The sequence below is a fragment of the Montipora foliosa genome, chromosome 2, assembly GCF_036669935.1.
Source record: "Montipora foliosa isolate CH-2021 chromosome 2, ASM3666993v2, whole genome shotgun sequence".
NCBI classification, from domain to species: Eukaryota; Metazoa; Cnidaria; class Anthozoa; order Scleractinia; family Acroporidae; genus Montipora; species Montipora foliosa.
In genome coordinates, this window is record NC_090870.1 from 50974522 (window position 1) to 50987021 (window position 12500).

At 41.4% G+C, this 12500-nt stretch overlaps 1 protein-coding gene across 1 annotated transcript in view; it reads left to right on the forward strand.

The window, feature by feature from the left end:
- The window catches only part of LOC137993485 (nucleotide-binding oligomerization domain-containing protein 2-like), a 20864-nt gene that overhangs the window by 245 nt on the left and 8119 nt on the right, over positions 1 to 12500 (forward strand). Inside the window, exons 1-3 of the mRNA XM_068839378.1 lie at positions 1 to 318; positions 5904 to 5987; positions 7360 to 7992. The exon at positions 1 to 318 is cut by the window's left edge and continues 245 nt beyond it. Coding sequence (XP_068695479.1) covers positions 198 to 318; positions 5904 to 5987; positions 7360 to 7992 — 838 coding nt within the window. The 5' untranslated portion in view covers positions 1 to 197. The remainder of the gene's footprint in view (positions 319 to 5903; positions 5988 to 7359; positions 7993 to 12500) is intronic.

Below are 12500 nucleotides of genomic sequence, written 5' to 3' on the forward strand. Positions count from 1 at the left end.
CTCATTCGCTTGATGCCAGCTGTGAGTCTGACATTGTACGGTTGAAGTATTGTGTGAATGCACTATCAGCCCATGCTGGAGAGGCCTCTGTTAGTGATGCAACATTCTGTAAGTATAGAGAGCGGATTCAGAACACACTGGTACAATTGGGTGGAGCTGAATATGAAGATGCCATTCGTGAAATAGAGAAACAAGAAATGGATTCATGGGATGAGGAACATTTCAAAGAACTTCTGAAGCAGTGGAAAGATGGTGACGACAGAATTAAGGACAAACTGAATGAGTGGGAGTGTATAATGAAGACTTCTGGAGAGGCAGGTGGGTTTTTGGGAGCAAAAACTTAGGGTGCTGTTACAACAACTGGTATTTTTAAGGACTGGTGTCTTCTGTTGGAAAAAAAATAGTGAAAGGAGTTTTTTCTTAGCTGCTGATTACTGTGAATCACCAACTGTGTGTAGTTTATTGGTAATGGCTGCCTGAAATGTCTAGCAGCAACCAGCTTCTAGAAGGAAAAATGCTCTTATGGCTGGGAAACGCTAGAAATCTAGCAAAATGCAAAGAACTCCCATGTACAAGGGGAAGAGAGTGAGCAGCGATCACAGCACTGATAAAATCAGTAGACAGAGGGAGGGAAGGGTGGGGAACACCAATAAAGAAATCCCAATATGCCACTGAAACAACTCAAATGGCTATGAGCAACAATACAATGTATTTTGATTTGTCATGCTCACTGGTTTCAAAAGGTCACAAGATCCTGTTGCATGTGTCTATTTATGATCACTTCTGACCACAGAGGATGGACAATATTACTCCTTGTTAAGTCTAATTTGACTGCTTTACAATAAAAACTGTAGAAATAATCAGTTTAACTCTAAACTGAAAATTTTAAAGAGACTGAAGCACCCGATCACTGTGTTATAATTTCTCTCTTGAATTTGAATTTTTTACAAGAAGACTGTGACGGAACCATGCAGGTACTTAGGGACACTTTTAATGTCAATTACCATTATTTTCATGATCACTCAGATTTTACACCTGGGAGATGTGGTAATTGATACGATAATACACTTATCCTTATTCAACTTCTTGACAATCCTTTAATTTTCTTACTGTTGAAATAGGATGTATTTTACAAACCAGGGAATGATCAGATTTTTCCAAATGCCCATGTCTGCCAATGACTCTATTGTTTTCTATTTGCAAAAGAATTTCAACAACCTTGGAAGCAAATTAAAATGAATAACAATTAACTCAACAGTTTATTTGAGCAGGGTAACACTCCCAAAATACACGCATGACCAAGCTCAAGCCCCATGGGCTGATGATCAGCGACTGCGATTCCTCCGGTCACGAAAAGATCAGTTACACATGGACAACGCCGATCCAGCTGCGATCCGGCAGGTACACAGAGACATTTGAGCATGTTCGCGGCAACTTCGTAACATCTATGATAACGAAGCTTCTCGAATCAACATGAACGCGGTTAATCGCCAAATCGAGAAGGTTTTTGCCAACTTCCAGCGCTCGGAAAAAACCTTCAAACCAGTACCGTCCGACGGTTGTAGGTCAGACAAGCTACTCACATGCTTCAAGCAGCACTTTGCAGCACCGCCACTTCAAAGTACACCCGCTGCTCTCATCTCACAACCTCCGCCGCAATTTATTGGCAACCTACAGCAACTTTCAGTACAAAATCCGGTAAACTACGATCGAACAACTCTAGACGAGGTTTACAACGCCTGTAAAACAGCAAAAAACCATAAAGCTAGTAGTGATATCCCGAGCGAGTTCCTGAAACACGCCGAGACTGCCCACAGTTTCTGCAGGAGCTGTACCAGCTAATTCTCCAGCTAATTCTCGAGGTCTGGTCTGGAATTTTTCTACTCAAACGGTCACAACAAGTCTCTGGAGCAAACCGGGGGCCACTATTTACTTCATTTGTTGTTGACTGCAGCGCGGCTTATGAAAAGTTATGTCGTAGGACAATGTTTCTCAGCGTACGAACGCGTTTTCCACCTTGCCAGGACCAACCACGGCTGGATATTCTCGAGTATCTCTAAAGTCAAACTGCAAGATTCCCGAAGGCTGGACCAACAGCAACATTCCCCTCAACTAGTGGTACGAAGCAGGGAGGGCCCGAGGGGCCAGTATTATTTTCACTACTGTTCAACGTATGCATGCGAGATTTTATGGAACGCGCACGGGCTCTCGACATTGATTTTTTCACATACCGTTACCGAAGTAACTCGCACGCCATTCCAGCCGCTGACCGAGACCCGAGAAACACTCCAAAAGGCGAACACACCCTGTCCTGGTGCGGTTATGCAGGTGACCTGGTATTGCTGACTAAGTCACAAAACTCACTCGATACAGCGACATCCGAGCTATCAAGGACGTTTGGGCAATACTCGCTGATGGTCAATCCAACCAAAACCGAGACCATGATATCAAATTTTCAATTTCTGCAAGACTCCAACCCAAATCAACCGCTTCTTCTTCCTCAACGGTGCCGTCTTCATTTGCATCCTACCCAAGTTCCATAATTCAGCTTGATAACAAAACAGTCCAAAACACCGAACAGTTCCGTTACCTCAGCACAAATGCAGTTCGATAACACCGGTGATGCAGAAATCAACATGCGTATTGAACAAGCTAAGGCCAAATTTGCATCCAGAAAAAGATTCTTCTGTAATTAAAAAAAGCAGGTTTGCTACAAGAATCCTAGCCTTTAACGCCGTAGTGAGGTCCTGTCTCGCCTACGGCTGCCAATGCTGGACAATTACAGCACGAAACTTTGACAGAATCTACGCTGTGTACAACCAATTTGTCCGTTCGATGATCCGAAACGGTTGGGCCTGCGCTAAAAGCGCAAGTGATAATGACGAGAATTTTGGGTTCAAATGGTCAACCAAGAAACTCCACACCGTTTGCAACACCATTCCAGTATCAGCCTTCGTAAAATCAGTGCAAAGGAAATATCTCGGTCACCTAATTGGCTGCCCGGACAATCAAGCCCAAAAACAGTTACTATTCACGCTAGATAAGCGTGGTTTCTACCAGAAAGTTCCACTAATTCACCAGGTTTCAATGAGAAGGACCGACTATAAATTTTACAGATGCCGTGAACCGGCGATATTGAGTGATTCCCGTCCCGATGGATCTGGAAAGATTCGATGGGCTAAAACAATGAATGAATGTGAAAATACAATTTCACTTGAAATGGAAAAAACTGCCGAGTTTTCTGTCTGAAGAAATGACTTTTCCCTTGTCTTGATCAGTACACAGTGACTTTATCAAGCAAGAGAAGACTGCACAAGAAGTCTATAAAATACCTTGTGTGTTATCAAAAAGTAGATTTTTATCCCACCCAACTTTATTGATAATTGTTAGCTTATCCATATTCTTTTGGCATATTGAATTTGTATTCCTGGGAAACAGCTACCAGTTTAAATGCTCTATCTTGTAGCATTTGTTGAACGTTTATGCTGGTGGTCTACACTTGAGGCATACAGTTGCTATCTTTCCAGGGCCCACACAAATTTTGGAATATTTACTATGTCTTTTTGCTGTTATTCACTAGATTTCTCTGATAAACAATAATTACAGTGTGTGCTCTCAATGTGAAATGACTTCTCCTCTGCTCTCAAAGTAGTGATTATTATTGGCTGTGTCGAAAAGTGGGACGGGGACACGAAGACAGGGGATGTAGGGACTCGGGGACGTCGGGACCCAGGGACAAGGTGATGCATTTTTGAAGTATAGAATTTCAGAAATAGGAGAACATCCCAAGGCAAAAAAAAAGTTGAATTGCTTTTGTTGTTTTGCAAATCGATCATCTGTATGCTTCTCAAGTAGAAGCTAAATACACCCCGAAATTCAAAAATTGGATTCTCGAAAAGTAATTCTTGCTACCTGTCACAGAGCTCGACTGTGAAACAAAGCAGAAGACCGAATGGCCCATTGCTGACACTGCAGCTGAAATTTCACTTTGCAGCATTTATTGTTGTTGTTGTTTTTGTTGCACACAAACTTGAGCCTTATGACGTCTTCTCTGTAATTGATGTTTTAATATCATGCCAATTAATGTCCTTTGTTGGCGGCATCGTGACAGTGGGAGTTCCTGGTGCTTGTTCAAGTGGTTACCTTCCATGAAAAATTCGGGTTGTCACTGTTGATATTGTCGAAAATGTTGGTCATCACAGGGCAGTACTGGGGGCAGTACAGAGGGTACTGCCATAAATGGGCGTTATAGGTATGTGCTGCTGTGAAGGGTATGGTTTTAAAGCAGTTTACTCTAGGATAGAGTACATAAATCAGTCTGAGAGCATTTGGATCTAGAATAGCGTATAATTCTTCACAGAACTAACCAGTTGGTTGAAGATTTTATCTAGACTAAGGAACCCAAGAAAAGACTGAACAAACTGATCAAACTGAACAAGGATAAATAAATCCTTTTTGAGAGAGAAACGATTGTGGTACACGTTTTGTTTCGGCTGGACTGTGTTAGTGACCTTAGTTTCTCAAAAACAGCTACTCTAGGATAGGGAGGATTTGGGCAGTTTATCCTAGTACAGGGTAGCAAAATTCTACTGAACCAGCTTTGCTATAGGCTAAGGGTTCTAGGGTCCCAGCGGCACATTCCCCACCCAGAAATGTGTAAAGTACCATCCCCGAGCCAGAAGGTAAGGGTGCTTTTGATTGGGAAGTCTGGATTTAGATCTTAAAATCCGGATCTTCAGATTTCCAATCGAACACAAAAACTGAAAATGGATTTTGTGACAGATTTTGTTAATTGAAATCCTTACCCGACATGGATTTCCGATTAGTGAATCTGCGACAAAATCCGTTTTCAGATTTTGTGTTCTGTTGGAAATCCGAAGATCCAGATTTTAAGATCTACATTGTAAATCTTAAAAATCAAACGCACCCCAAGTAACTCTTGACTCCAGTGTGTTAAAGTGCCCCTGGGATAAAAAACCACGTCCTTTTTTCCTTCAGATTTTGAAAGTGTGTTTTCTTAACACCTGACTGGCAAAATTTTGAGCTTTGATTTTTATCCAAAGGCCGTTTACTTTGAGTGTAAGTTTTGGATTTCACGGTCCGCCATTACTCACGTTCAAAACTGACCGATTGGACCCCCGATTGGATCCAGGGAAAAGTGACGTCAGAGGCTCACTAGCTTAAAATTTCAGCGTGTGATCGCAGCTTATTATATATGCAAAGCGTGAGTTTAAAAGTCTGAGAGCCCAAAACCCCCGTGCTGCATATTAATTCTGCGGCGTACACACATATTGCATTCTTAAACTAGTGAGCCTTTGACGTCATTTTCTCCTCGATCCAGCTCTCTCGAGAACACAATTTTAGTAATGGCGGACCATTAAATAGGAAAATTACAGTTAAAATAAAGAAGTGTCTTTTTGAAATCAAGGCTTAAAACGTGGGTCACTTAGTGTTTTGTTAACATAGTTTTGAAATCCAAAGAAAAATATGAATTGATTTTTTGGTCACAGAGGCACTTTAAGGCTAGACTGAGCTCATAAATTGGCATGTACCCGAGTCTCCCTGTCCCCTGTCCTCATGTCCCTGGCCCACTTTTCAACACAGCCATTATTATTGTCAAAGTCTTTAACATTTCTGCTGTTTTCATCATTCACTGACTCACGTTACTCTTTGTTGAGTGATGTCTGTAATGTTTTAGGATTTGCTTAATTTGTTTAATACATCTTTAATAGCCTAGAGTAATATTTAGTTAAATAATCAATTTTCGTTTCAATTTTAGCAGGGTAGTTTTTGCAGTCAATGTCTTAAGGGCTTCTCGTTTGTATTTGATAGAGCCAATGAAATTATTGCTGTAGCTTGTTTTATTAACCTAACAACAGACCATGTTGATCATTTTATGATAGATCGTGTGCAGCCAGAAGCAAGCTGTGCTGATGTTGTTTCAGCAACAGCTACAGGAAGCACCACACACACTCATCATGAACAAGGTAACTACTTCATACTGATCACTGAAAGATGTCTTGAAGTTACTTTAGTGGAAAGTGGGTGCAAAATTAAACAATATTCCAATTTCTTAAAAGTCGCGTAGCTGGATGTCTCGATGATACTATAAAATAGCTTTTAGGAGGTCTTGAGCTGATCCGAATTGCTTCTTTTAGGAAAGTTTGACAGTAAAGTAAGCGTAACTGAATTATTTTGAACGGTGAAAAAAATGGTAATTGCAGCAGGAATTCTTAATCTGCTTTTTCTCAAAAAGGAAAATGCCCATGACCAAAAACTATACTGACAGTGCATTTGTAGACATCGTACACTACAGCTGTACAAAATTTGAGAGAAATCGGTTTTTGAGTTGTGACCGTGAAAATTAGAAAAATAATGTTATTGCACTCTAGAAGTACTATCTTTAGCAGTCATGTGGTTGACTTTCTGCGATGAAAGTCGATGTAATATATATAACATGAGCGGCAGATCTGTATCACATTTACACACTCGTGGTGAAGGTCACTTTCAAGGGTGACATTGACTGATGTTTAGACAAATCACATGTATCTGAGTGGATTAGTCATCTTCAAAGTCAAGTGATTTGTGTAGTGCCAGTAGATGGTATTAATAGTGTAGTCATTGATGCAGTGATTGGTTATCAATGTCATGATGTTATTGGTTGATTGCTAGTTGAGCCTAGATGTCATTGGCCATGAAGACTGTAAAATAGTGATTGGTGCATTTTGATCCATCTTAGTCTAATGTCTTTATGTGTATTGTCAGCAAAATAGCTAGGTCATTCAGTTATTTTTATTGTTGCAGCTGCTGTTGTTGATAACTCGTATGTAGGGCTGCAGGAAGTTGTTGGAATTGGTTTACTGGTTGTTTTAAGTTAGTAAACCAAAGCTCTTTTCTGTACTGTCCATTGGTAGTAAAATTTAGGCTCTCTGTTGATGTCACCATTAAAAAATTTAATTTTGTTGTTACATGTTTGTGTTGAGTCACTCTGGCATTCAAACCTGTTGAGCACATGTGAAGATGTGATTGGACTAAACACAATAGACACATGTTTGAGCTGCAGAAGCCCATCACAGTTATGAAAATTACTTGAGCAGTAAGTAACAAACGTAAAGCCTGAAAAATGTCGGCTTAAACAGGATTTGAATCCGTAACTTGTGGGTGGGAAACAACTCTACTTCTGAGCTGTCTTGGGATCACTGGTGACTTGATCATATTGAATTTCCAAATGAAAGTAGCAATGGTTATTCATAGAAAATCATGAAAACTGAAGCAAACTCACCTTAAATGAGGTCTTTATGATGATGGCCTTTAGTAACCAGAATGATGCCTTAGAGATCTTTTCTGACACTTTTTCAGGTGCTGTTGATGGAAAAACCAAGTACACGCTGCTATGTTGCCTTCTGGTCAAGCTGGGGTCACAAGTGTTGAGGGATGTGTTTGACAGAACAATTCATCCTCAAGACCTTTGCAGTGCCTTGAAAAATGAGCCAGCGCACTCTAAGCTTCAGTCTCTTCGAAAAGAAGGAATCCTCAATCCTGTGCAGTGGAGTCAATTGTATTTAGCAAACTCCTCTTCAGTATCATCCACAGGATATGACCCTTCTCTATTGATTGTGCTTCTGAGAACAATCTGTAACCTGAGTCCTCCATCCTCTGGCTGGGATCTACTTCCTCATTCGCTTGATGCCAGCTGTGAGTCTGACATTGTACGCTTGAAGTATTGTGTGAATGCACTATCAGCCCATGCTGGAGAGGCCTCTGTTACTGATGCAACATTCTGTAAGTATAGAGAGCAGATTCAGAACACACTGGTACGATTGGGTGGAGCTGAATATGAAGATGCCATTCGTGAAATAGAGAAACAAGAAATGGATCCATGGGATGAGGAACATTTCAAAGAACGTCTGAAGGAGTGGAAAGATGGTGACGACAGAATTAAGGACAAATTGAATGAGTGGGAGTGTATAATGAAGACTTCTGGAGAGGCAGGTGGGTTTTTGGGAGCAAAAACTTAGGGTGCTGTTACAACAACTTGTATTTTTAAGGACTGGTGTCTTCTGTTGGAAAAAAAAAAGTGAAAGGAGTTTTTTCTTAGCTGGTGATTACTGTGAATCACCAACTATGTGTACTTTATTGGTAATGGCTGCCTGAAATGTCTAGCAGCAACCAGCTTCTAGAAGGAAAATGCTCTTATGGCTGGGAAACGCTAGAAATCTAGCAAAATGCAAAGAACTCCCATGTACAAGGGGTCAAGAGAGTGAGCAGCGATCACAGCGCTCACTGATAAAATCAGTGGACAGAGGGAGGGAAGGGTGGGGAACACCAATAAAGAAATCCCAATATGCCACTGAAACAACTCAAATGGCTATGAGCAACAATACAATGTATTTTGATTTGTCATGCTCACTGGTTTCAAAAGGTCACAAGATCCTGTTGCATGTGTCTATTTATGATCACTTCTGACCACAGAGGATGGACAATAATATTACTGCTTGTTAAGTCTAATTTGACTGCTTTACAATAAAAACTGGAAATAATCAGTTTAACTCTAAAATGAAAATTTTAAAGAGACTGAAGCACCCGATCACTGTGTTATAATTTCTCTCTTGAATTTGAATTTTTTACAACAAGACAGTGATGGAACCAGGTACTTAGGGACACTTTTAATGTCAATTACCATTATTTTCATGATCACTTTGATTTTACACCTGGGAGATGTGGTAATTGATAAGACAATACACTCATCCTTATTCAACTTCTTGACAATCCTTTAATTTTCTTACTATTGAAATAACATCTAATTTACAAACCGATGAATGATCAGATTTTTCCAAATGCCCATGTCTGCCAATGACTCTATTGTTTTCTATTTCCAAAAGAATTTCAACAACCTTGGAAGCAAATTAAAGTGAATAACAATTAACTCAACAGTTTATTTGACCAGGGTAACACTCCCAAAATACACGCATGACCAAGCTCAAGCCCCATGGGCTGATGATCAGCGACTGCGAGACCTCCGGTCACGAAACGATCAGTTACATATGGACAACGCCGATCCAGCTGCGATCCGGCAGGTACACGGAGACATTTGAGCATGTTCACGGCAACTTCGTAACATCTTCTACGACAACGAAGCTTCTCGAATCAACATGAACGCGGTTAATCTTCGAATCGAGAAGGTTTTTGCCAACTTCCAGCGCTCGGAAAAAACCTTCAAACCAGTACCGTCTGACGTTTATAGGCCAGACAAGCTACTCACACAGTCTTCACACGCTTCAAGCAGCATTTCGCAGCACCGCCACTTCAAAGTACACCCGCTGCTCTCATCTCACAACCTCCGCCGCAATTCATTGCCAACCTACAGCAACTTTCAGTACAAAATCCGGTGAACGACGATCCACCAACTGTAGACGAGGTTTACGACGCCTGTAAAACAGCAAAAAACCGTAAAGCCAGTAGTGATATCCCGAGCGAGTTCCTGAAACACGCCCGAGACTGCGCACAGTTTCTACAGGAGCTGTACCAGCTAATTCTCGAGGTCTGGCGCCGTCGACAGCTACCTGAAGAATGGTCATTTTCGAACCTGACGTGCTTGTGGAAACGGAAAAACCCGCGTTCATGCACGACCATGTGGTGCGGACTGAGCGTTGGATCGGCAATTTGCAAGCTTACGATATCTATCATACTACACGGGCTTGAACGCTGGCTTCGAGTGCAAATACACTACCATCAAAACGGTGTAATGCAGGGCAAATCAACAAATAACGGAATTTTTCTACTCGAAAAAAAAAAAAAAAAAAGTCTCAACAAGTCTCTGGAGCAAACCGGGAGCCCGGCACTATTTACTTCATTTGTTGACTACAGTGCGGCTTATGAAAAATTATGTCGTAGGACAATGTTTCTCAGCGTACGAACGCGTTTTCCACCTGGCCAGGACCTACCATGGCTGGATATTCTCGAGCATCTGTACAGTCGAACTTACTGCAGATTCCCGAAGGCTGGACCAACAGCAACATTCCCCTCAACTAGTGGTACGAAGCAGGGAGGGCCCGAGGGGCCAGTATTATTTTCACTCCTGTTCAACGTATGCATGCGAGATTTTATGGAACGCGCACGGGCTCTCGACATTGATTTTTTCACATACCGTTACCGAAGTAACTCGCACGCCATTCGAGCCGCTGACCGAGACCCGAGAAACACTCCAAAAGGTGAACACACCCTGTCCTGGTGCGGTTATGCAGGTGACCTGGTATTGCTGACTAAGTCACAAAACTCACTCGATACAGCGACATCCGAGCTATCAAGGACGTTTCGGCAATACTCGCTGATGGTCAATCCAACCAAAACCGAGACCCTGATATCAAATTTTCAATTTCTCCAAGACTCCAACCCAAATCAACCGCTTCTTCTTCTTCAACGGTGCCGTCTTCATTTGCATCTTACCCAAGTTCCATAATCCAGCTTGATAACAAAACAGTCCAAAACACCGAACAGTTCCGTTACCTCAGCGCTCAAATCCAGTTCGATAACACGGTGACGCGGAAATCAATATGCGTATTGAATAAGCTAAGGCCAAATTTGCATCCAGAAAGAGATTCTTCTGCAGTTAAAAAAATCAGGCTTGCTACAAGAATCCGAGCCTTTAACGCCGAATTGAGGTCCTGTCTCGCCTACGGCTGCCAATGCTGGACAATTGCAGCACGAAACTTTGACAGAGTCTACGCTGTGTACAACCAATTTCTTCGTTCGATGATCCGAAACGGTTGGGCCTGCGTTAAAAGCGCAAGTGATAATGACGAGAATTTCGGGTTCAAATGGTCAACCAAGAAACTCCACGTTGTTTGCAACACCATTCCAGTATCAGCCTTCGTAAAATCAGTGCAAAGGAAATATCTCGGTCACCTAATTCGCTGCCCGGACAATCAAGCCCAAAAACAGTTACTATTCACGCTAGCGTGGTTTCTACCAGAAAGTTCCACTAATTCACCAGGTTTCGAAGACTCAAAACATTGAGAAGGACCGACTATAAATTTTACAGATGCCGTGAACCGGCGATATTGATTGATTCCCGTTCCGATGGATCTGGAAAGATTCGATGGGCTAAAACAATGATTGAATGAATGAATGAATGAATGTGGAAATACAATTTCACTTGAATTGGAAAAAACTTAACTTTCAGAGTTTTCTGTTTGAAGAAATCACTTTTCCCTCTTCTTGATCAGTACAAAATGACTATCAAGCAAGAGAAGACTGCACAAGAAGTTCATAAAATACCTTGTGTGTTATCAAAAAGTAGATTTTTATCCCACCCAACTTTATTGATACTTGTTAGCTTATCCATATTCTTTTGGCATATTGAATTTGTATTCCTGGGAAACAGCTACCAGTTTAAATGCTCTATCTTGTAGCTTTTGTTGAAGGTTTTTGCTGGTGGCCTACACTTGAGGCATACAGTTGCTATCTTTCCAGGGCCCACACAAATTTTGGAATATTTACTATGTCTTTTTGCTGTTATTCACTGGATTTCTCTGATAAACAATAATTACAGTGTGTGCTCTCAATGTGAAATGATTTCTTCTCTGCTCTCAAAGTAGTGATTATTATTGGCTGTCGAAAAGTGGGACGGGGGCGCGAAGACGGGATGTGGGGACGCGGGGACGTCGGAACCCAGGGACAAGGCGATGCATTTTTGAAGTATAGAATTTCAGAAATAGGAGAACATCCCAAGGAAAAAAAAAAGTTGAATTGCTTTTGTTATTTTGCAAAAGCGGTCATCTGTATGCTTCTCAAGTAGAAGCTAAATACACCCCGAAATTCAAAAATTGGATTATCGAAAAGTAATTCTCGCTACCCGTCACAGAGCTCGACTTTGAAAGAAAGCAGGAGACCTAATGGCCCATTGCTGACACTGCAGCTGAAATTTCACTTTGCAGCATTTATTGTTATTGTTGTTGTTGTTGTTGTTGCACACAAACTTGAGCCTTATGACGTCTTCTCTGTAATTGATGTTTTAATATCATGCCAATGTCCTTTGTTGGCGGCATTGTGACAGTGGGAGTTCCTGGCGCTTGTTCAATTTGTTACCTTCCATGAAAAATTCGGGTTGTCACTGTTGATATTGGTCATCACAGGGCAGTACTGGGGGCAGTACAGAGGGTACTGCCATAAATGGGCTTTATAGGTATGTGCTGCTGCGAAGGGTATGGTTTTCAAGCAGTTTACTCTAGGATAGAGTACATAAATCAGTCTGAGAGCATTTGGATCTAGAATAGCGTATAATTCTTCACAGAACTAACCAGTTGGTTGACGAATTTATCTAGACTAAGGAACCCGATAAAAGACTGAACAAACTGAGCAAGGATAAATAAATCCTTTTTGAGAGAGAAACGATTGTGGTACAGGTTTTGTTTCGGCTGGACTGTGTTAGTGACCTTAGTAGTTTCTCAAAAACAGCTACTCTAGGATAGGGAGGATTTGGGGAGTTTATCCCAGTACAG